The sequence below is a fragment of the Amblyomma mixtum genome, unplaced genomic scaffold, assembly GCF_055824585.1.
Source record: "Amblyomma mixtum isolate Tamu unplaced genomic scaffold, ASM5582458v1 scaffold_12, whole genome shotgun sequence".
Lineage (NCBI taxonomy): Eukaryota > Metazoa > Arthropoda > Arachnida > Ixodida > Ixodidae > Amblyomma > Amblyomma mixtum.
The window spans coordinates 8,633,162-8,656,169 of record NW_028317651.1 but is presented as its reverse complement, the minus strand read 5'-3'; the positions used below and the strand labels follow the sequence as shown (position 1 = coordinate 8,656,169).

General features: G+C 48.8%; 1 protein-coding gene across 1 annotated transcript; it reads right to left on the bottom strand.

Moving 5' to 3' along the window:
* Positions 1–313: 313 nt before the first annotated feature.
* LOC149324912 (RNA exonuclease 1 homolog) lies at positions 314–23,003 on the bottom strand. Its single transcript, XM_089565202.1, has 10 exons — positions 22,791–23,003; positions 21,808–21,942; positions 19,426–19,723; positions 13,481–13,624; positions 10,726–10,839; positions 9,504–9,577; positions 7,396–7,512; positions 5,719–5,834; positions 3,437–3,696; positions 314–560 (listed from the first exon to the last, which is right to left on the bottom strand). The coding sequence occupies exons 1-10, from the start codon at positions 23,001–23,003 to the stop codon at positions 469–471; spliced, it is 1,563 nt and encodes a 520-aa protein (XP_089421328.1). The 3' UTR covers positions 314–468.
* Between the last annotated feature and the right edge of the window lie 5 nt (positions 23,004–23,008).

Genomic DNA, 23,008 nt, shown 5'->3' with positions numbered 1-23,008 from the left:
TGAAAACGTTCTTTAACAAATGACAATTTTTGTCTTCTATTCGGTCTGCCTCTCCCTGCAAACTAATCTCATTTGTTCTCCCCATATTTCCTCTCATTTAACTCATGGCATTCTCTCGATATATCACCGAGTACTTCAATGGCGTTTAAATAAACAAGATACCTATCACCCAGCCACCTGATGAAGCAGATGAATGGGTGGTATTCTTGTGCTCTAAGCAGGCCCAGCCTCAAGCTCAGACTGCCGTGAAATATATATTAAAAAAAACGTGTAACGCAACAAGGGCCCTTCCTGACGTTCTCTCAGCTTTCGCTCGTAGCAGGGCATGTGGCATAATAATGGGCAAATGTTTTCACTGCAGGCAGCCCTGGTCTTTTAGGGCATCCAGGGTGCACTTCCACCAGCCAGGGAAGTGTGCTGGCAGTTTTGGCAGTTGCGTCTGGTTTTGCCAGTCCGTTGTCCGCGCTGTCATCGGATGCCTTTCTTGAGGTCCTCACTCACTTTCCAGAGCATGAGCTCCATGCAGGCTGCTGCGTCCTCCTGGCTGTCGTGACCGTCCACTGCATATGCGAAATGCGCCACAGTCAGTTCTGGAAACCAACATAAAGCATAGTGAAGGAAATCTAGACCGCTTTATCCAAGACTAGCTGGCGGATAAAGTACACGTTTTAGCCAAGTGGCCAAACAATCTCTCTGTTCTCGTACAGCCTCGAATAAAACCAGTTGATCAGGACTTACCAGACAATGTACAGATAGCGTGATAGGTGTAACATTAAGAGATTGGAAGCGGGCGGAGTGGGTCAGGGAACAAACGCGGATTAATGACATCCTACTAGAAATAAAGAGGAAGAAATGGGCTTGGGCAGGGCATGTAATGCGAAGGCAAGATACTCGCTGGTCCTTCAGGGTAACGGAGTGGATTCGAAGAGAAGGCAAGTGCATAGCAGGGGGCGGCAGAAAGCTAGGTGGGCGGATGACATTAAGAAGTTTGCGGAGATACGGTGGCCGCAACTGGCAAAGGACGGGGTTAATTGGAGAGACATGGGTGAGGCCTTGGCCCCGCAGTGGGCATAGGCAGGCTCATGATGATGATGAGCATGCACCACATTAGGAGCTGCCACTGAACTTCAGGCTCCAATAAGGGAACACTCAACGAACTGAGCCATTGGCCCATGTGTGAAAGAATGTGTTGGAGGAAGAAGTTTGCGGCCCTGCCACTCTGTGCATGTTAATATGCAGCCAATAGGGGCTTCTGCTGTGACGTGTGACGACACTCGATGCAGAACTCACTCTGAAATCATTTCGTGACGACAATCCCCAGCATGTGTCCGCAGCTGCCACTTTCACACGTACCGCCGCCGCGGTGGCTCAGTGGCTATGGTGCTCGGCTGCTGACACAAAAGACGCGGGTTCGATCCCGGTCGCGGCGGCTAGAATTTCATTGGAGGAGAAATTCTAGAGGCCCGTGTACTGTGCGATGTCAGTGCTCGTTAAAGAACCCCAGGTGGTCGAAATTTCCGGAGCCCTCCACTACGGCGTCTCTCATAGCCTTAGTCGCTTTGGGACGTTAAACCCCACAAAACCAAAACCAAACTTTCACACGTATACATGTTGTGCAATACCATAATACAAGCCCCACAAATTTCTAAACAAGACTGCTAGCTCAAAAAATGCTTTAGGTGTGGAAATGAGCACTCATGCCTTAGAGCAGACCCATGAGCTTATACAGAAACTCGTGATTAAGACAAAAGACTAGAGGATGAAATTGATCCTGCACAAGACAGCAATGAATCACTAATAACTAATGAGGGCAGCGTATCACCCCCTTCATAATAAAAGATCAGTGATAGGCAGATGAACAAAGCCACGCATGGACAGTCCCTCCACTCACTTGGCGCTTCCAAAGGCCAATTAATAATTATGAAACCGCTGGTGCTTTTTCGCAGTTGCTAGCCTAGTGACAACAAAAAAATAGCAAATCTGCACAAACTGTCTGTAATTTTTTAGTAAATTCTGAAACATTTCCAAGCTTAAGGACATCCACCGCTTCAGAGGCATTCAGAATCAATGTGAGGGTTATTGCTTTCATGTTCACTGAACCAATGGGCATTTGATACAATAAAGATGCTGTGCAGGTTAGATCAACCTAAGGATGGCTCACTCACATAATCCATTTGGCGTCCTTGTAAAAATGAATTGCAGTGGTGTACTTTACTTGAATAGTATGTCAAGTTGAAGAAAGACAGGGCAAGAAAGGAATTTATTTCAGGTCAAACTATGACCTATACATAGTCCTCTGCCACAAGGACCATGGCAAGCAGTCCAAAGTGATGACATTCATGGATATTCCGAAATTAAACAGAATTCTGACAAGCTTTTTCTAAACAGAGGAATGGCCATACATGAATTCTATCCAAGCCAAAAATGTTCATAAACAAACTGCTATGGTGCACGATTTCTAGCATGACACAGACCTGCATCAGATTACTTTAGGAACACATGATGCACTATGGTGCTTTGTGGTGCGAAACAGCAAAGCATGGAACGACATAAATGGCGAACCAGTTCCACGCTTAAATTTGAAACGTTTATGGCTTGCTTGTTTCATATGAACAAATGAGCGCTACACTATTCCTGCCTCAATAATGAACGTTGCTTCCCCTTATCTTTCGTTGCAATGATGTACATCGTTCCCTGCTGTTTGTTTGTTTTTTTTTTCTGTTTTACTTGTACTAAGGGGAACCCCCTTCTCCGGAATTTGCAAAGCTTCGTAATTCTCATGCCTAGAAACTCCTAAACACCCTGCAATGACTGACATGCGGCTATAGCAGCTGCGTGATGTCTGAATCTAACCAACCACCACCTCTTAACCGACATACACAGAGGGTGACACGGAGGAGGTCCGCGAGTATAAAAAAGGAGTATTGAAAATGGCTCGCCAGCTTCCGGGCTCAGTTGTGGGTTCTCTGCTGCAAGTAGCAGTGTACATGTTCATGACAACACTGTCCAGCGACCGAAGTTATACACTACACTCAAAAGGAGCTGCAGGGGGCCTTTAAACAGTAGACACTGCTACGCCACACTGGTCATGCCACAAATGGCATGTCCAGGGGCCCCGGCAAACAAGAAGCCAATGCTGGGGGAACAGGCCCCCAGCGCACGCGTACACCAGAGTGAGAGGGGGTAAATTGATTTTTGAGGAAAGGAAATGGCGCAGTATCTGTCTCACAAATCTCGGCGGACACCTGAACCCTGAAACTGTGCGGACACCTGAACCGCGCCGGACACCTGAACCGTGCCGGGCACCTGAACCGTGCCGGGCACCTGACGTGCCGTAAGGGAAGGGAGGACGTAAGGGAAGGGAGGACGGTAGGAGTGAAAGAAGAAAGAGAGAATGAGGTGCCGTAGTGGAGGTCTCTGAATAATTTCGACTCACCCCCGTTCTGGATGATCTTGTTGAGATTCTCGGCCATGAGGGTGCGCAGGGCGCGTTTGTACGGCAGCCCCCGGCGGTGGGGGAACACGGCGGCCGTGTCGACCACCCGGCCGTGCACCAGACGGAGGGCGCGCAGGTCCGAGTCCAGACTGTGGCCCAGCAGGAGGGTCTCCGCCGAGAAGAGCTCCAGCAACACCGCCTGCACGTCCCGCAGGCTCGTCTGGACCCCAACCATGTCCTCTTCCTTTAGGCCGCTGAACCTGCAAACCCAAAAGAGCAACACGTGACGGCGGGCGGCGACTTTATCACGAGAATCATCATCGCCTCTCACTGCCGGAACATCCCCAGGTGCATCAAGTGAACGGGCGACCGAGGCCACGTGCCAATTCCAGCTGCCTTCCAAACTAACCGTTTGTAGCACGGTACCTACAATAGTGCACACAACTTTTCAACCTTTCTACTGAAGATCCCAAAGGTGTTTTCACAAAGCTAGAGATGCCAGCAAGGCAACGTTTGAAATCCCTGGGATCATTTAAAAAAATGGGATCATTTAACAAAAACAGCTTGGTTTTGGTTTATTGGGGTTTAACGTCCCAAAGTAACTCAGGCTATGAGGGATGCCCTAGTGAAGGGCTCAGGAAATTTCGACCACCTGGGGTTCTTTAACCTGCACTGAGATCGCACAGTACATGGGCCCATAGAATTTCGCCTCCATCGAAATTCAACCCGCGCAGCCGGGATCGAGCCCGCGTCTTTCGGGTCAGCAGCCGAGCGCCGTAACCACTGAGACACCGCGGCGGGTAGACGGTCTACGCAAAGTTATATGGTCTGCCTAGGAAGCATTGTCTGCCACTGCAGCTTTTTCCTTCTCTCACGTGATGGATTGTTTTACCAAAGGACACTGTAGCCGAATTTTCATTGCAAAAACAGCTTTAGATGATTGGGCATTTATGCATTTTATGAAGAACAGGAGGGCTGCGATTCCATGAGCGCGGAACTTCCTGGCGTGCGTGAATTTCTCAAGTTTTTGAGCCATTGGTGTTATTTTTGTGAAGTAGGGGGCCTCCAATATACACACACAAATTTTCAGATTTTTCTCAATGTCAGAATACAGTCCGTGTCTGAAAGGGTTAAACTGATGACAGTAACTGAACAACACCACCTGAGAGGAACCCGCTTTATACCACTTGCCTCACGCCGTGATGGACCAGAATTATAAGATTATCATTACTTGAATTTAAATGGCATAAAGGCAGCTTGGCCCAACAAAGCTTAGTCTGCCCAATGTGGGCAGAGCGACAGGCTAGAGACACCAGGCTAGGAGAAAAGCTTGTATACAGCAGCTGCACTGAGGATTGAACCCAGCGCGTACTGCACACACGGCAAAAGCTCAAACCACCGAATCATCATTGTTGCTGATTAGAGTAACATAATTCCACTCAACTGTTATCGTGCTCTGTCTCGGGCTTCATTGCTGTTGGGCCAGATCTCCTGACAGCATCAGTGGCAAGGATAGAACATTCTCGCACGAAAATGGTTGATGCATTGTGCCCAAAACATTCCGTACAAAGGCTACTGCAGGCTAATCTGACAGGTGCTCATTGGGCAGCTCATTCAGCAGAGTAACGATGGGAAGATCTCAGCACAGTTGGCTTCACAAGTCACTGTGGCCTCTTATCGCAGCTGTAGCCACTCCAAGGCCAGGCTATTAGCACGACGAGTATATTTGCCAATGCAGTCAATTCATCGATAACCTGAACTCAAAGAAGAACCGAAAATTTGTTTGCATTAAGGAGGAGCCATTTTAACAAACCTGGTGCTGGTGGGACCAAAGTACCGGTTCGAATAAACTAGAAGTTCAAATCAGCCCGGTCCTGATTATCGAGAACCTATTCAATTTCCTCAGCACGGTAACTTTCACCGTCTGTAAAGCTTGCAAATGGAATCTGCGCTTCGAAAATAACACTGGGAACAGCACCTATGGTTCTGAGAGCTGCTAAGAACACTGCTAAACGTAGTGATGTACACAGATGAATAAATCTGTTCGTCAAGAGGGGCTCAAAGCCTGTGGGTGTGGGTGAGGAGGGTCGTAGGGGACAGGGTCAGTTATGGGTCTCTTCACATCACAGGTGTGGACATATTGCACTGCATTGCAATAATATGCAATGCAAAGCACACAGCAGAGCACAGCACACACACATACCACAAGACACACAGTGCAAAGTGGACCACAAAAAAAAAGTTGAGGATCAGGAAGAGAGACAGAGGGGGGGGGGACTAACCGTGTGTTGTAGTCGAGAATATTCCCTTTGGGCTTGACGAGAGTTTCGTACACAGGCTGCAGGTCCCAGCCAACCACCGTCACCCTTGTGAGCTCGATACCTTCAGCCGTGTAGCACTGCACATAACAGACACAATTCACGCGTGACGCTTGTTACATAATGCAAACACATTCTCCAAGAGCCAGTGAAATCAGATGACAAAAACAAACCAGCAGAAAGCGAGTCTAGAGAAAATGATCCTTTATCTCTATGTGGTGTCTACACAACCTATGTGGTAGAAACCATAGTGTGCAACTGAGAAGCACAATATGTACAGCTGGCACCATATATACTACATATCACAGTTATTTGAGAGCCTTTCTATGTGAAACCTTTGTCTTTTTCGGTTTCTTTTTTCGCATCATCGTTTGCTCTTGTATGAAGTTCGTGCATATCTTGATTTTTCATTTGTATCTGTGCTCATGCCCGTGCTCATGCCTGCTTGGAGTCGCGCGACTCTGCAGTATTAAATAAATAAATAAATAATAAATATATATATATATATATATATATATATATATATATATATATATATATATATACTACATATCAAGAAGGCTTTCCATATATACTACATATACTATATATCAAGAAGGCTTTCAAAAACTTGCACACACTGCTGCTCCAGATTTTGAGGACAATGAGGCCGTTAACGCTATTACGCTACCAGAACAGCTGATAGCCAATGTAGTTACACACATCAGCCATCTGGAGGATCCCATGAAAACTGACATCACCATCATCATCATTATCATCATCATCATCACGCATGCATGTTCAGGCCACTGTAACAGTCAAGCATCTAGGCCCCAGGAGAACAAACCAGAACTGTTAAAAGATGGTAGAGAAAGGGCCGACTGATTAATAATTGAAATGACACCAGATGTCAGACGAATGCATTAAGGGGGGACATTGGTCTTAGAGCATTTTTTTATTTACGGACCAAATGCAATGAAACGACATCAATTTTTTCAGTTTTTTCTCCTGATTTCAAATATGCAATTTGTTTATTTCTAGGCCAATTAGTTCCTGAGATATTAATATATATCATGCCATTGTCTGCTCAAACATTAGAAAAAAAAATGGGCCACCAGAAATTTAAGTTTAAAAGGTGGGTAGATACTACAATGTGTGAGGAATGCAACGCTAGGAGTAGTTTTCAGTTTTTTGTCTGTGTGGACAAATGGGCTTAATAGTTAATTTTCAAGTGAGTTAACCAGACATACGGCGCCAGAATACACATGACACACATGAAACTAACTATTAAGCCCATTTGTCCACACGGACAAAAAACTGAAAACTGCTTCCAGCGTTGCATTTCTCACATATTGTAGTATCTACGTACGCATTAAAATTAAATTTCTGGTGGCCCATTTTTTTCTATTGCTTGAGCAGACAATGGCATGAAATATATTAATATCTCATGAACTAAATGGCCTAGAAATAAACAAATTGCATATTTGAAATCAGCAGAAAACACTGAATAAGTCTGTGCAGTTTCATTGCAGTTGGTGGGTAAATAAAAAAAAATGCTCCAAGAGCCATGACCGCCGTAAGGGTGCGCGGTGCAATGTGTTCAAGCTGCTTTACAAAGTGTCCTGTCCACGCTAAGCCAGTGAGGTTGCTCGGGGCACTTGCCATTTCACAGTCGAGTGCGTAAACTCCAGGAGTACCCCCTCCAGGGTGTGGGCTCTTGGCGAGCGTAGACAAAAAGCCCGTCAGCTGGCTTGGCTCTAGGCCTTCGTGTACATGGCCCTGCAATGGGGAAGGGTGGGGCAGGTAGAGACGCAACTGAGTGGGGTGCTCCAATCCTGGCCAGCACAGCGGGAGAGGGCAGTTACACAGCAATCAGAAGGGCTCTGTCTCGTGACAACCACACACACACATGAAGAAACAACTTAGCTATGTTCGACATGTTCTACACTGCATCCCCACACAGCACATCACTAGGCTCATCAAAAAAATTAGCAGGCGGTTTAGCATAGCTAAATACGGAATACCATGCGGTAGCACTAGTTAAGGTGGACGTTTAGGCTCCTTATGTACTAAAGGCTTTTGACCTAAAGGCATTTGACCTGGAAGGCATTTTCCGTGATGGCCTTTGGCTGTTTTTTATGCGAAGCATACTAAAATAGCCCAACCCAGCTCCTCGAGCGCAGCAGTGTCGTTACCATTGACCTTTCGTGACCTCCATGTCATACCACGTGATGCGTGACGTCACAGCAGATGAGAAACGGGGGCCCAGCTCGCGCCGTCGCGCGAGGCGTCGCGACCAAGGAGGACCACGTGATGCGTGACGTAACGACATAGGAGAAACGGGGCCCCAGCTCACGCCGTCGCGCGAGGCGTCGCGACCAATGTGTTTCCTGCTTCTGCCGCTAGGTGCGCTGTAGTGAACACGTGATGCTGGAGGGGTGCGCCTGCCTCTGCTAGGCGTACACGGGATAGAGATGCCTCCTGGAGACACGGCTGCTCGTTGGAAGGAGAAGCAAAAGTTGCGGCGTGCTACAGTGACTGATGAAGAGCGTGAAGAACGTCTAGCCAAGCGGCGTGCTAGATATGCAACTCGGCGACAATATGCTTCGCATCTGACTAGGCTTAACCTAAGCTAAGCCTCAGCCATTTTTTTAGTGCAGTAGCACTACTGGGCACATTTTCCAATTTCGGGCATACGTAATCGTCTGAAGCCTGCTTTGTGGCAGGTGTCCTTATGTACTAAAGGCTTTTGACCTAAAGGCCTTTACCTGGAAGGCATTTTCCGTAATGGCCATCTAAAAGGCCTTCACTTGAAGGCCTTTACCCAAAGGCCATCATGGAAAATGCCTTCCAGGTAAAGGCCTTTAGGTGAAAAGCCTTTAGTACATAAGGTCGCCTGCCACAAAGCAGGCTTCAGGCAAGTAAGTATGCCCGAAATTGCAAAATGTGCCCAGTAGTGCTACTGCACTAAAGAAACAGCCATTTGTGCAACAAATACTGATGCATCTTATGCCAATGCAGACAATATACAATAGAACCTCAGTGATACGAACACGGTTGATACGAATAACAGTTGATACGCTAACGTCGCAATAACCAGTCATGCTCTACTCACTGTGAGTAGTCAGCTGTGGCCGAGCAGCCGTAAATGATTCTCCTCAGCTACGAAACCAATATGCGTGAATGCATTTCCCCCGCTTCTGCATATGAACTTTATTTGTTTCAGGTGATACAAAAATTTCAGATGACACGAATTTTTTTGCAGCCCGATGAGGTTCGCACCATCAAGATTCTACTGTAAAAACTGGCCTTTACCTTCTGCAACCTATCTTGGCTCCCATCCATGATATATATATATATATATATATATATATATATATATATATATATATATATATATATATATATATACACACACACACACATTCTATCAGATCACACCCCTGGGACCACAGTACATGCCACATCAGGGTACACACTACCTCCTGCCTCGGGCTAATGAAAAAAGATGGTGAAGCGAGCAGCCAAATTCTGACCTCTTTTCTGCCTCTCTACCTCGTCAACAGACGCAAAGGAAAGATGACACTAAAAAGATGCCAGCAAAATATATGTGGCTTGTCACAGCACAAGACTCAAGGTTGCTTGCTGCACATGCATGCACAGGAGCAAGACACTGAGAGCTACCAGCATTGCAGTCCCCTTAAGAAGCTGTATGCGAATGCAGTGGTGTGGCAAAATCACTCTGTCGATGTATGACACACTCTCCTCACCTTGGCAACCCAGCAGCCGTCCGACTCTCCGTCCCCTTCGCAGCAGCTGTAGCGACTCTCCAGGGCCCCAGCAACTGCAAATTAAAATGGGGTATGACGCGACAAGTAATGTGCTTACAACATGGAAGCCATGCCAACTCAGTCAAACAAGAGACCACATTTTTGGAACTTCCCAATGCATAACCGCAACCTGGTTGGAAACCAACTGGTACCGGGTGCACCCGATACATCACAATGTTCTTTATTATTATTTCTTCATAGAAAATGCTGCAGACCATATTGTGTGAGCCACGTGGTATGGTCCTAGTGTCTACTGTTCTCTCAGCAGTAGCACATACAAAACAACAGTAGCCACGACAGGCCTTCCCTTCGTAATGTCGTTGCACCTCTAGGTGCTGTCACTCCAACCATCCCAAGAGCACAAGTTACTTGTCTTGAAAGGTCACGCAGGCTACTCACTGCCGTGTTTAAAGTCAGCACAGGGTACCCGTCGATTTGCACGCTGTTTAAGCACAGCACTGCTAAAGTCACTGCAAAGCACAACACCTTCCAACAACCAACCTGCTTTGAAACATGTTACTGTGTCACCAGCATCATCATCATCTGCCTGACTACGCCTAGGCAAAGACCCCTCCCGAGTCTCTCCAATTAGCCCTGCCCTTTGCCAGTTGAGGCCACCCTATCCCCGCAAACTTCGTAATTTCATCCGCCCACCTAAATTTCTGGCGCCCCCTGCTACCACTTGCCTTCTCTTGGAATCCACTCAGTTACCCTTAAGGACCAGCGTTTACCTTGCCTCTGCATTACATGCCCTGCACAAGCCAATTCCTTCCTCTTGGTTCCGACCAGGATGTCATTAACTCATGTTTGTTCTCTCACTCGCTACGCCTACTTCCGATCTCTTAATGTTACACCAACCATTTTTCTTTCCGCAGTTACTGTGCAACCCAAGATATCCAAGGGTGGAATAGTCGAACTCTGACAGTTCGGATTCAAAAGGGACCGAAAATCTGTTCCAATTGCATAGAGTTCAAATTAGGGGAAGCCTTTCTAGTACACCTAGTGCACCTAATAAACAAAGCTTCGAATCAAGCAGGTTTGAATCAACAACTTTCCACGATAACGGGAAGAATGAAACAAATATGATGGCTGCCAAAGAGTGGCGCTCGAAGACAAAGCAAGTGGCAAGCCGGCACATGAAAAGAGGTCGCCGCCCACTCACTCCTCCTCTTCCAGAGTCGGCCCCAGTGGTGGACGCACTCTTCCGGGCGTGTGTAGTCCCCGTCCTCGGTCAGCGAAAAGGTGGCTCCGCACCGAGAGCACCGCAGCACTGGATCTGCAGGTAGGGCACGAGGACACCTCAGCACAGAGGGTCAAGCTGGCCACTCTTCTCGACACAGCAGCCCATTCACATTCTTAATAAGACAGCATTAGAAGCCTTATGGGACCAAAACGCATGGTCGGTCATAGCATTCGCCCACTGGCTGAAGGGAAGTGACATCACCAGACAGGAAGTGTCACCAGGCAGGAAGTGACACCACCAGAGAGGAAGTGATGTCACTTCTGGTAAAAGACAGGAAGTGACACCACCAGGCAAGAAGTGATGTCACTTCCTGTAACAGACAGGAAGTGACGTCACTAGATAGGAAGTGTCACCAGGCAGGAAGTGACACCACCAGAGAGAAAGTGATGTCACTTCTGGTAAAAGACAGGAAGTGACACCACCAGGCAAGAAGTGATGTCACTTCCCGTAACAGACAGGAAGTTACATTACCAGACAGGAAGTGACATCACCAGACAGGAAGTGTCACCAGGCAGGAAGTGACACCACCAGGGAGGAAGTGATGTCACTTCTGGTTAAAGACAGGAAGTGACACCACCAGGCAAGAAGTGATGTCACTTCCCATAACAGACAGGAAGTGACATCACCAGACAGGAAGTGTCACCAGGCAGGAAGCGACACCACCAGAGAGGAAGTGATGTCACTTCTGGTAAAAGACAGGAAGTGACACCACCAGGCAAGAAGTGATGTCACTTCCGGTAACAGACAGGAAGTGACATCACCATACAGGAAGTGGTGACACTTCCGGTGAAGGCATCAACAGCTACTAATGCTATCACATTACCAATATATAATGGAATTGGGCGTCCCTGTTTTTCTGTGTGTGGCTATGTTCGCCAACACTAAATGCAGGCTGAAGCAGCGAAGTCTCCTGACAAGCCTTCACCTGCAGGGAGGGTTAATTCTCACACTTCCTGCTACACTCCCACTTCATAACGCTCACTTAGCCAAACAGTCAGCAGCAGCTATACTCCATCCCAGTAGTTCCTTGCAGCACTACCAAAGCTGCAATGAGTGCACAGGCAACGTTTTGACGGTGCGGAACGTAGTGCCAGTATGAAATATGCGTACTGCATATCGGATAGCCTCCTGTGAAGTGCACATTCGCCAAACGATATATCCCATCGAGCTTTAATGTACGCTCGAGTTACGTACGCTATTTCCAGAGTTTTGTGCGCGTGACTCTTGCACGTTCTAAAACACTGTTTCCAAAATGGCAGCCCCTTTCAAAGCACGACCTCTTGCCTTGGATTGAATTCATCGTTGCTGCTGTTGTTTTCAGTACGTTCAGTGACCATAAATTGGGCACCGGGCTTTCACTTCGTCTGATCTCACCTATAATAAAGTGCACGAGCAATAAATTTGCTCAATTTTTTATTTAGAGTAACGATTCTGCTGCTTCCATTCCTAAAGGGAAGCGTTGATTTGTTGACAAAAATGCTTCCTGTTCTAACCAACAGATGGCGCCACTCGGCTCACCTTATCATTCTGTCTCAGTTTGCGTGCGCTAAACTAAAAGTACGAATGTGACAAATGGTGTAACGTCATGCAAAATGCTAGCATTTAGCGAATGTAAGCATGCATAGGGAGACAGAATGTAGATGGCGTCGATTTATACTCTTTTCTAACCATATCTGTGTACTCCACAAGCAGACGACACACAGACGGCGAGGTGGGGAGGAACACGTTTAACACGCTCTCCTGATCGGCTGAGGAGGTCTCTGTTTTTGGCAGGGCTGCAAGTCAGTTATGGGATAGAGTATAGATCATGAACAGATCCCTCTTATGAGCCACTGCTGCTGTAGTACTGAACATATATATATATCTTCAGTAACAGAGCACTATGACACTATGGCGTAGGCTTATGACTTGCCAAACTGCAGTAGTTGTATTGCATGGAAAAGACACGTTTAAATGTCAATCAGATCTCCGCACCATCATTTTGCACATATATTTCTCAACTAAATAATCACACAGAAACACAAAGCACATACGCATTAATACAGTAAAAAAGTTCATAAAACGGTCCACCAAGAATAACACCATCTGCCGGCCTCGTTGGTTACAATCCATATGTATCAACAACGCGACCACAAAACAGGAAGAAGAAGGAGAAGATAGTACAGAGAGAAAGTTCGAAGTTCAGTGCTCTGTACAATCTTCTTCTTCTTCCTGTTTTGTGGTCGCGCTGCTGATACATATGGTCCATCAAGGTTCACATAAAAATGTGAAAAAGACACACCTGGAATAATATTGTATGCCTTGAGAGAGAACCTGCATTAAATATCTTTTTTTCTGCGTGTGTGTATAAGTGTTAGGTTGCAGATATACTAAAACTAGATGTTCAAACCAGAAGTTCCAGGCTGCTACTCGAGGCACAAGTTTAAGTCAAAAACTGCTCCTACAGAAACAACGTCCCAAAGCACAGAACACTGCAAACACCGCTCCTTGCTCTTGTTCTGATGACACTGCCAACAGGAATCAATCCCCTGTCACTAATCAGCACAAAGGAAATAGATTTGCTTTTCTTCTTTTTTTTATCCAGCTCAAGACTAGTGTAGGTCAAGACAAGAACAGGTGCTGCCAACAGTGATCTGGGAACCTGGAAGTAACAAGAAAAAAAAAGGGGGCTCACCATTTGGCTTCGAATATTGCCGGCTATCAGTTCCTCCAAACAGGGCCCGGCCTCGCTCCGTCGGATGTGCCCGCGGATAGTTGTACTCCACCAGCTGCTCGGTGCTGAGCCGGTACGCATCCAGCAGCTCATAGAAGCGGGATGCTGCAACATGCCGAAAAGGGACCATGCCAGTTAGGTTCAACTAGCCAGTAAAAAAGACAGGGACTCCGGAACGCGAGGGGGGGGGGGCTCTGCCTCCCCAAAATTTTTCCATAAAGGGCAGTGCCCCCCCCCCTCAGTCTTCTCTAACTGCTTACACTCTGATACTTTATCACTGACAGACCAACTCTGATTTGACTTCACAAGTCCACAAACTGCCCACTCTGCTCTGATCATGCTGCTACATAAAGGCATAGTAATGCAATGCTTTACAGTAAAAACCATGTTAAGGTTGGTTGGTTGGTTTATGGGGTTTAACGTCCAAATGCGACTTACGCGATGAGAGACGCCGTAGTGAAGGGCTCCGGAAATTTCCAACCACCTGGGGTTCTTTGACGTGCACTGACATCGCACAGTACACGAGCCTCTAGAATTTCGCCTTCATCGAAATGCGACCGCCGCGGCCGGGATCGAACCCGCGTCTTTCGAGTCAGCAGCCGAACACCGTAACCACTGAGCCACCGCGGCGGGGAAACCATGTTAAGGTGTGCAGCAGTTCCCCCGAGTCTAAGTAGCATGAAATCCCTGACTTGCTTCCATTAATCAAACATCGTACACTGGGTGCGTATACCCGCGGCTTATCGCGAACGTCCCGGTTAGCGCGCGTACGGTTAGCGCGTAGGGGGGCATCTCGTAGCGCAGCAACGAGCTATGGGCCGCATCGCAAGGGAGCCCCCAACGCACGCGGCGAAACGTTGACACCGACCCGCCGCAAGCACGTGGCGCCCACGCCAACTGCCGTCAAGCCCGAAGAGAAAGAACCTCCGCGACCGCGCAAAATGCGCTCCCCTCTCCCTTCCGTCGCCAGGGACACCAACGTACCCTCTCCACACCCGCTGTCCGGCCGCCACTCCGATCGCAGGCGGCACCGGAGTCCGCTCAGACCCGGTCCTAGTGAGCCCGCCGCTACATCTAGAATCATGGAGGAAGGAAAACTAAGGAGAGGCCCTTCGTATTCCCAATGCATTGGCGAGAATGTGGCGGATGTGACGTCAAAATTTAGGCTTAAAAAGTCGGGCCACTAGCAACGTTGTCGTTGTTGCTAAGAAAACTCGGGCCACTAGCAACGGCGTACGGCGTCGTTAGCGTCGTTGTTGCTAGGGGCCCGAGTGTTTCTCGGTGGCGGTGGACGGGCTTTCGGCACGGTGTGTTCGGCCTTGCGTGTTAAAGTTTACATGCCTGGCGTCGTGAGGTTACGCACGTATCTAAGATTGCTTTTAAATGCAGCAAATAACCGCTCATTTGATATTTTGTTCGTCAAACTTGGTGTCGTTACGCGGAGCGATCGATGCATTGAAATGAATCTCGCGAAAAGGTGGCACTCCGGAACCGCGCTTCAACACGCGAAGAGGCGTTGATTGTTTTGATCAGCGAACTTTCGCACCTCACCAAACAGCACAGAAACTTGAAGCCGCTCTCGGCGATGCTGAGCTGCGTGTCGAAGGCCACACGGCGGGTGTACGGTAGCCCGAGGAGGATGGTGAGCTGAGCTATAAGCGGCGCGCAATGTCGTCTTTCTTCGCCAGGCGTGGGAAAAGGTTCACCGCACCTGTGCGCCGGTCTGTGTCTAGGTGCGTGTTTGCGGGGAGGGAGGTGTAGGAGTGTAGCGGCGAGCGGCGCGGTTTTTTTTTTCCTTCCTTTTACGAAGCGCTTGCGAGCCGCGCGCGTTCCCCGCCCTGTAGCTTGGTGGAGAAAGAAGATAGTGAGGAGAGCCGATCCAACTTCCGGTTGCGGGGCGGCTTCACAAAAAGTGACGTCAGGGCCTCTCCTTAGTTCTTTCCTTCCTCCATGTCTAGTATTTATGGTTGTCACGTGACTAGGTTTCGCCGCGCAGCTTAGGCTGACCACCGCAAATTTTCGTTTTCGGTTTCCCCTCCCATGTGTTGCCGCCATTGATGCATTGCTAGCTGTCTTGGCATCACTGCGGCAGCCGTGATGTGGCTCCTTGTTACCCATGGAGGAAGGAAATAACTAAGAGAGATGATTAAGTCATATTTTTTGAAGGGAGCTCTTCCCTCTACTTGGCCGCCGTATCAGAGCGCTTGCGCAAGCGCGGCAGGCATTGCAGCAGACGACGCCGCAGCGCCCAGCGTTATCATTGGCTGTGCCGTCGGCCAAAGACTCCCACTAGCCCTTGCGACAGCGCGTGACTTGGAAGGAAGAAATCGGTAGTAGCGCGTGAGAAAAACCTTCCACTAACAACAATATGAGGCACACGGAACAAGTATGGGTTGATTTAATGGGACAGTGCTGCAGCGGCCAATAGTAAAGCCCCGCTCGAACTTCCCGCGCCTTCGTCCCGCAGCTCCAAGGAGTGAAGTATACGCCTCCTGCATTTTTACCACGGAGGAAAAAAAAAAAGAATACTCGGAAGGGCGCGATCGGCGACAACCTCGAGGACTGGTCATAAAAAAAGTGACTGTGGCTCACCTCCGCTGAGCCAGGATATACACAGCGAAAGCTCTGTTAAGCATGGTTAAACACGGTTTGGGTTTGATTCATCTTTATTGGTTCAAGGCTTCAGAGAGAGCAAATCACGTGATGCAAGGCGCTCCACAACTGCAAGAGCGAGCGTCCAGAGCGGCACACGTGACCAAGGAGGGAGCGTGACGTCACGCGGCCAGCGTTCGCAAGCCGAGTCTTTATGAAGGCGTTTTCTCCCTCAGTTTTTCGCTCTCCGAGTCAGTCCTGTAGGTTTTGATTCTGGTATGTTTTAGTGTTCGCGTATGTGCGACCCGCGGCGCGGGCGTCTACAGCAAGGAGGCTGATCTACAGTCAGTCTGCCGCGCTAATCCGCGCATGTGCGCGCGCAGCGGGGCTAGATTTTACCGCACGCTATCACGTGGTGTGATCACAGTGGGACACACTCTTTTTTTACTACATTTTTACTTCTTAAGACTAGGCTTCAAGGTTGTCGCAGGACGCTCCCTCCTCAGTTGGACGTGACTGCCAAGCGTGCAGCTGTGGTGACGATGATGAAGATCGAAGCATCTGACAAGCGCGATTTTGCGCATGCGGAGCGCCTCCCGTTGGAAGTCAAATCAAAGAGCCAGTTCACCTTCAGGTTCAGCATGGGAGGAGCAAAGCTTCTTCGCTCTAAAAAAAAGTTAAAAAAGAGTGTCGGTCCCCCCTATAGTAAGATACTACTTAAAAAAAAGCAGTTGCTAACACTGGGCCGCGACGTTCTGTATTACTCCGCTGGCCAATTGCAACAGTAAGCGAAATGAGCTTTATAATGCTTGACTGTATCAAACAATCTACCTATCAAAATTCTAGAGCTCGTAATCTTTTTCTTGTGATAAGCTTCTTATTTAGGTAACAAGAAACGTTTAACCAGCGGACTACTTTTTCATCGTGGAAGAATTCTGTGCGCGGAGGTTGAATGTGGGAGGAGCTTCACTGCAGACTCAAGTTGTATCCGACTGTAGTGATCACATCATGTGATAGCGCGTGGTGATATCCCCACTGCACGCACATGCGGGGACCAGCCACTATTGCAGCGGGCCAAATTGACAGTAGAAAAGCTTCCTAGCTATAGACGCCCGCACCATGGGCCACGCATATGCGCGCACTATAACATGCCGACAGCAAAACATCAGGGACTGACTCCGAGAGCGAAAAACTGGCTGAGAACGGCTTCATGAGCACTTGGTTTGCCAAAGCTGGCCGCATAAGCTGCTTGGTTTGATTGGTTTGTGGGGTTAAAAGTCCCAAAGCGACTCAGGCTATGAGGGACGCCGTAGTGCAGGGCTCCGGATGATTTCAACCACCTGGGGTTCTCTAACGTACGCTGGCATTGCACAGTACACGGGCCTCTAGCATTTCACCTCCAACGAAGTAAGACCGCTGTGGCTGGGATCAAACCCACATTTTTCGCGTCAGCAGCCAAGCACCATAACCACTGAGCCACAGTGGCGGCTGCGTAACGAAAGCTGCCACATCCTATTGGCTATTCTCAGCTGTGGGATGGACACTGTCACTCGTTCCTTGCTTTTCTGGCCGCCCTGGCATGCCTGGCCTTTCACGCACAAAGTCCACTCCAGTTGCAGATTGAAGAAGAGGCCCGCCTCGTCAGCATTAAATACGTCGTGCGGCGCGTACTCCAAAATCAGAGCCGGCAGCGTGTTCAGTCAATCGTCGACAGCTGACTCATCCACTTTTTTCTTTTACCAGAGATGACTCTGTACACAAGTTCATGCCTCTCTTTAAATCGGTGCAGCCAACCTCCAGAAGCCTGGAAACTTTCGGTTCCAAGAGAAAGTGCGATGTTGTCAGCTTTTTCTCACAGTACCTTGCCGTCCACGTTGACACTGGCCTCTGTGACTTCGCGAAACCATGTCAGTAGGATCTCTTCCAGCTTAACATGCATCGCTGTCTTCTCTTGCTTCAAGTTGACACCGAAGTTCTGAGCTTCCTTCAAAATAACATCTCGCTGCCCAACAATGGTGCAGAGCTTGTGTCAACGGTGCCAGCCCTCACTCTTTTGCCAGGTCGACACTTTTCTTCGCTGGGTTTTCATCGACCTTATTGAGTATATCAAGCTTCTCCTTAAAAGAAAGAGCCTTCCGCTTCCACAACATGTCAACAGCGAACGCTTGCGCAGCTTGCATCTTTGTCAGGTTTGGGCAGGCCACGTTGCACTTGGCAAAACGCACACGGCAGCGATGAAGGAGGAAAGTGGGCGCAGCCAGCGGCAGCGGCCTCCCGGCCAGCTCCCAGCAGCTGGTGAGACAACTTTTTCGATAGGCCAATGAGCTGCCAGCAAGTGGGTGACATAGCCCTGTCGGGCACGTGACTCACCTAGACTCGTCGGGTTGCTACAGGCAATGCATTGTAGCGCGTGCCCATCAAGACCAGCGAAAGGGACGCGGGGGTCGAGAGTTCCAGCGGCAGCAGCCAGTACCCTCTCCCTCTCTCATGGGCTCGCTTGCGTGCGCAGGTGATTGGTTGCTCTTTCCAACCATTCGCGCCGGCTTGCAAAATTGTTCGTATATTGCCCCGAATCGTAACGCATTCTGTAGAATGTAAGACCGTCCAAGACACTTTCGAAATTCGTATCATCTTGAAATTCGGATCGACCATAATCGTGTCATCGAGATTCTGCTGTACTTCCATTTTGTTACCTTCACATTTCCACGCTCAGCCCATGAAATGCCATACACTTGTCACCGTAAAAGCTAGTCAGCGTGGCATAAGATAAAAATAAGAAAACATTGAAAAAAAAACACAGTATTACCCTGGCCTTGCTTTCTTTGCAGTTTCTGCAGGACGTTTTTCATCCAGACTGAATCCGAAACATACTGCAGACAATGTTCTCTGCTGTAGGTGCTTTACTTCTGAGAAACTTTCGGAGCATGTTTTCTAAGGGGCAGCAGGGTGACATCATTTTTCAGCCCTGCCATTTTTTTTATGCTGCAGAGTTTAATGGGCCGAAGCAACACATGGGCTATGAGGGTCACCATAGCGAAGGGCTCAAGATTAATTCAGGCCGCGTGGGGTTCTTTAACCCGTACTGAAATTGCCCAGCACATGGGGACCGTTTGTACTTCACCTCTACTGAAATGCGGCCGCTGCGGTTGGGATTTGACACAGCAACCTTGACATGAGCAGCCATATGCAAAAACCACTTATCCATCTCGGTGGGTCCGTCGGCTCCTGCCGATAACTTTCCCTGAACAGGTTGCTCAAATGCACTTTGTGCGGCCATGTCTTTGTGCTAAGCCGCATTCTTTTATTGCGCTCACCCGTCAGTTCCTGAGGTGGCTTGCGGTAACGGTTCTTCTCGATGCTGAAGCTGGTGCGCGCTGCGCGAGCTCCGTGCAGCAGCATCTCGTGCGAGACCACCCGGTTGCCTGGTGGGGGAGGGCTGGGACTAGGGCTAGGTGCGGGGCCAGTGCTGGGTCCCGCGGAGGCATTGTCAGCAGAAGACCCGCCACCCTCTTGGGCCTCCCTTCGCAGTCGCCTGAGCGTAGTCACGGCCACGTTGAGGTAGACGGTTTTGCTGGAGCTCTGGTCGTAGGCCTGCTTCTCCTCCGACACTGCCTGCGACGCATAAGACATGTCAGGAGCTGATTGCGACACATAAGACATGTCAGGAGCCACCTGCGACACATAAGACATGTCAGGAGCTGATTGCGACGCATAAGACATGTCAGGAGCCGCCTGCGACACATAAGACATGTCAGGAGCTGCCTGCGACGCATAAGACATGTCAGGAGCCACCTGCGACATATAAGACATGTCAGGAGCTGCCTGCGACGCATAACACATGTCAGGAGCCGCCTGCGAAGCATAAGACATGTCAGGAGCCGCCTGCGACACATAAGACATGTCAGGAGCTGATTGCGATGCATAAGACATGTCAGGAGCCACAGTGCAAGCCATGTCACCGCTGCACAGACAATGGACATTAAAGTGACTCTGATGACAATTTCAATATATTTTTGTCCTTACTGAAATTCAACTGCACAGCTTTCTGCACCTCTGTTCGCACTTCTTCTACAGAAATAGACGCATTTATTGCTGACAGATTCACAGCTGTAGTCCTAATATTTCGCCCCATTCGAATAAAACTCATCACAGCGTACACTGAGGACTCCGTGATCCCCAACTTGAACTGGCTAGCAGTGTTTGCCCTCAGTGATCCGCAGTGAAAAACCCCAAACAGCACTGCATTTACGTTAAATTTAAGGTTCAGTTTTCCATGAAAGTGGCATCTTTGTCTCTAGAAAGCAGTAATCAATCAATACAAGACAGCCTCAATTTTGTCGTAAGGCCCTCTTCCACAGCAAAGCAATCCCTTCACAGAAAAGAGTAAAAGGGAATAGGAAAATTATGAATTCAAACAATGCGCTTCGAAGCATTCCGACGTAGGCACACTGGCAGCCGGTTACTAGCTCCCTAAAGAAGGAAAGGAACGAGAGAATTACAACAAGCTGATGCTAACGAACCAACTTAAGCTAAAATAAACAACATGCACTGCTATGAACGCTGGACCACATTATACAGCGGGAAGAACAAAAGCTATGTGCCGGCAACATAGCGTGATGGAGGGGTATTCTTGACCTGCGACATTTTGCCAGGAGATGCTGCCAAACTCTGTGACATTTTAAACACAAGCACATCGACTCTGTGGAAAAATACCCATACTCGTAAACATACTCATACTCATAAACATATTCATGAAAACCTAATGCTTCTCGTAAGTGCGTGACACACCACAGAGGGTCGCTAAATTTTTTCCGTACCCTAGCCAACCTATGCCGAATACTGCCGTGAACTGATAACAGTGACAACGGGAAAACGGTGCAAGAAATCATCACACGGAGAGGACAACAAGACAACCAAAAAAGCAGAAAAGGTAGCTTCATTATCAAACCGAACCATCCACAATCAAGCTGCAGCGAATTCATGGACATTGACACAAGGAAGTCCCAAGCACTTGACCCTCCTGGCATGGGCTCCAGCCCACATGGGTCTGAAGGGTAATGAGGGAGCACATCAGCTAGCTCGAGGGCTCACTTTCCGAGCAGCTTATCATCCCGCCTCCAACATGCCCGCCTTGTTCAGGAAGGACACCATAATCACTTCACGCGACCTGCTCCAACACTATCGTCTTTCTCGCCAACTCTATCCAGGTGCGCAACCAAGAACTTACAAAGACAGAGGCCGTCATATGGCGCCAACTCCAGACGGACAGGTTCCCCGATCCCAAAAGATTCCTAAATATGTTTCCTGAACGGTATATGTCGATGTGTAAACACTGCAATATCCCAGCACACCTCCTTCATGTGGTCTGGACTTGTCCACGAGAACACGTGCCAACACCCACACAACATACCAGGGAGAATCGTCAACGAAGCTCTAACCTAGGCGACCAACGAGCGCGCATCGGTCTCGCTGTAGAGGCTGCCAGATTCCAAGGAGTCCTGGCCGACTCCTAGATCTGGGCCTTCGGCCCCTTGACTGTTTTAATAAATGTTTACCAACCAACAACCCCGCAAGGACCACAACCACTCCCAGCAAGACTAAAGCTATTATCGTTTGACAAAGCAATGAGAGCCCCTTGCCCGGGTGAGAACGGCACAAGCAGACCGGGGACAGCATTGGACCGGCGCCCAACGCACCTTTTCGATGGCCTCGTCTTCGGTGCTGCAGCACTTGGCACACTCGTTCAGGAAGAGGTCGAGGTAGCGCTGCCGGAGAACAGTGGGCACTCGGCTGCCGTACTCAGCCGGGATGGTGGGTCGCTTGGACTGGACCTGCACAACACAAAAGTACCCTCTCAGGATATGACCACTCACTTGTTTGTCTTTCAGCAAACCTTGACAGAAATCTTGAAAGCACAATTTCTTTCCTGGTCAGACCCTGAAATTACCACCCGAAATTTGCATCCTTAACAATTTATATACTGCCTCCATACATTGCATATATACTACATATATACAGCATATATACTGCCTGCATACTTTGCATATATACTGCATATATACTACATATACTGCGTATATACTGCCTGCATACTTTGCATATATACTTCCTGCATACTTTGCACATATACTGCATATACTGTATATATACTGCCTGAAAACTATATACTTTGCACCATCTCTCCGTTCATCTTCCCTTACTCTTCAGTGCTCATTTCATGTGCTTGCACCGACAGCTCCCTCTGCATTACTCTAGCGAGAGTTTTGACTTCAATCATCCCCTCTATCTCGCTTCTCTGTCCTCCGTTTCTCTGCAATGCCGTTTCCACAAAGAGAGATAGCGCCACTTGCCCAAAGAGGAGGAGGAGGAAGAAGAGGAAAGGCAGGGAGGTTAACCGGCTGCTCGGTTTGCTACCCTACATGGGGGGACAGGAGTGAGGAGATAAAACGTGAAAGAGAAAAGTGAGTAGAATAAAAGTGAAGTCATTCTGAAAAGTCAGTGTTCGTTGAAGTCACAGCCTATCGTGCTGGCCAGAAGCTCGCGAGAAGCGAAGCAGTGCATTGGAGGACTTCACCGCCGACGACCGCCGCGGCCAGTGGCCGAGAATCTTCGTTCCCATCAGTTTGCGGGTATCAAGAGACTCAAATGCAATGTTGAGGCACTGCGAAAGTACACTCACCACGGCTGGTACGTGTGCCACCCGCGGCTGGCCCTTGGGTTCGCTGGCCACCACGTGTGCTCCGGTGTTCGTCCCCTGGGGCAGTTGGGCCAGGGCGGAGTGGCGCGCCGCTGCCAGCAGGGGCGCATTGGCCACCGGGGCCACCCGGCCCTGAAACGTTCGAGACCTCTCGCTGGCATCTTGTTCTTTGAAGGAGCGCATATGCCACCTCATGGCAA

Excerpts from the sequence above, each read along its gene's own strand:
- LOC149324912 (XM_089565202.1), bottom strand. The coding sequence starts at position 23,003 with ATGAGGTGGCATATGCGCTCCTTCAAAGAACAAGATGCCAGCGAGAGG. Across the intron at positions 10,840-13,480 it reads GCAATATTCGAAGCCAAATG|ATCCAGTGCTGCGGTGCTCT; the intron begins GTGAGCCCCCTT and ends CCCTACCTGCAG. Across the intron at positions 5,835-7,395 it reads ACGCACTCGACTGTGAAATG|TGCTACACGGCTGAAGGTAT; the intron begins GCAAGTGCCCCG and ends TGTTATGTGCAG.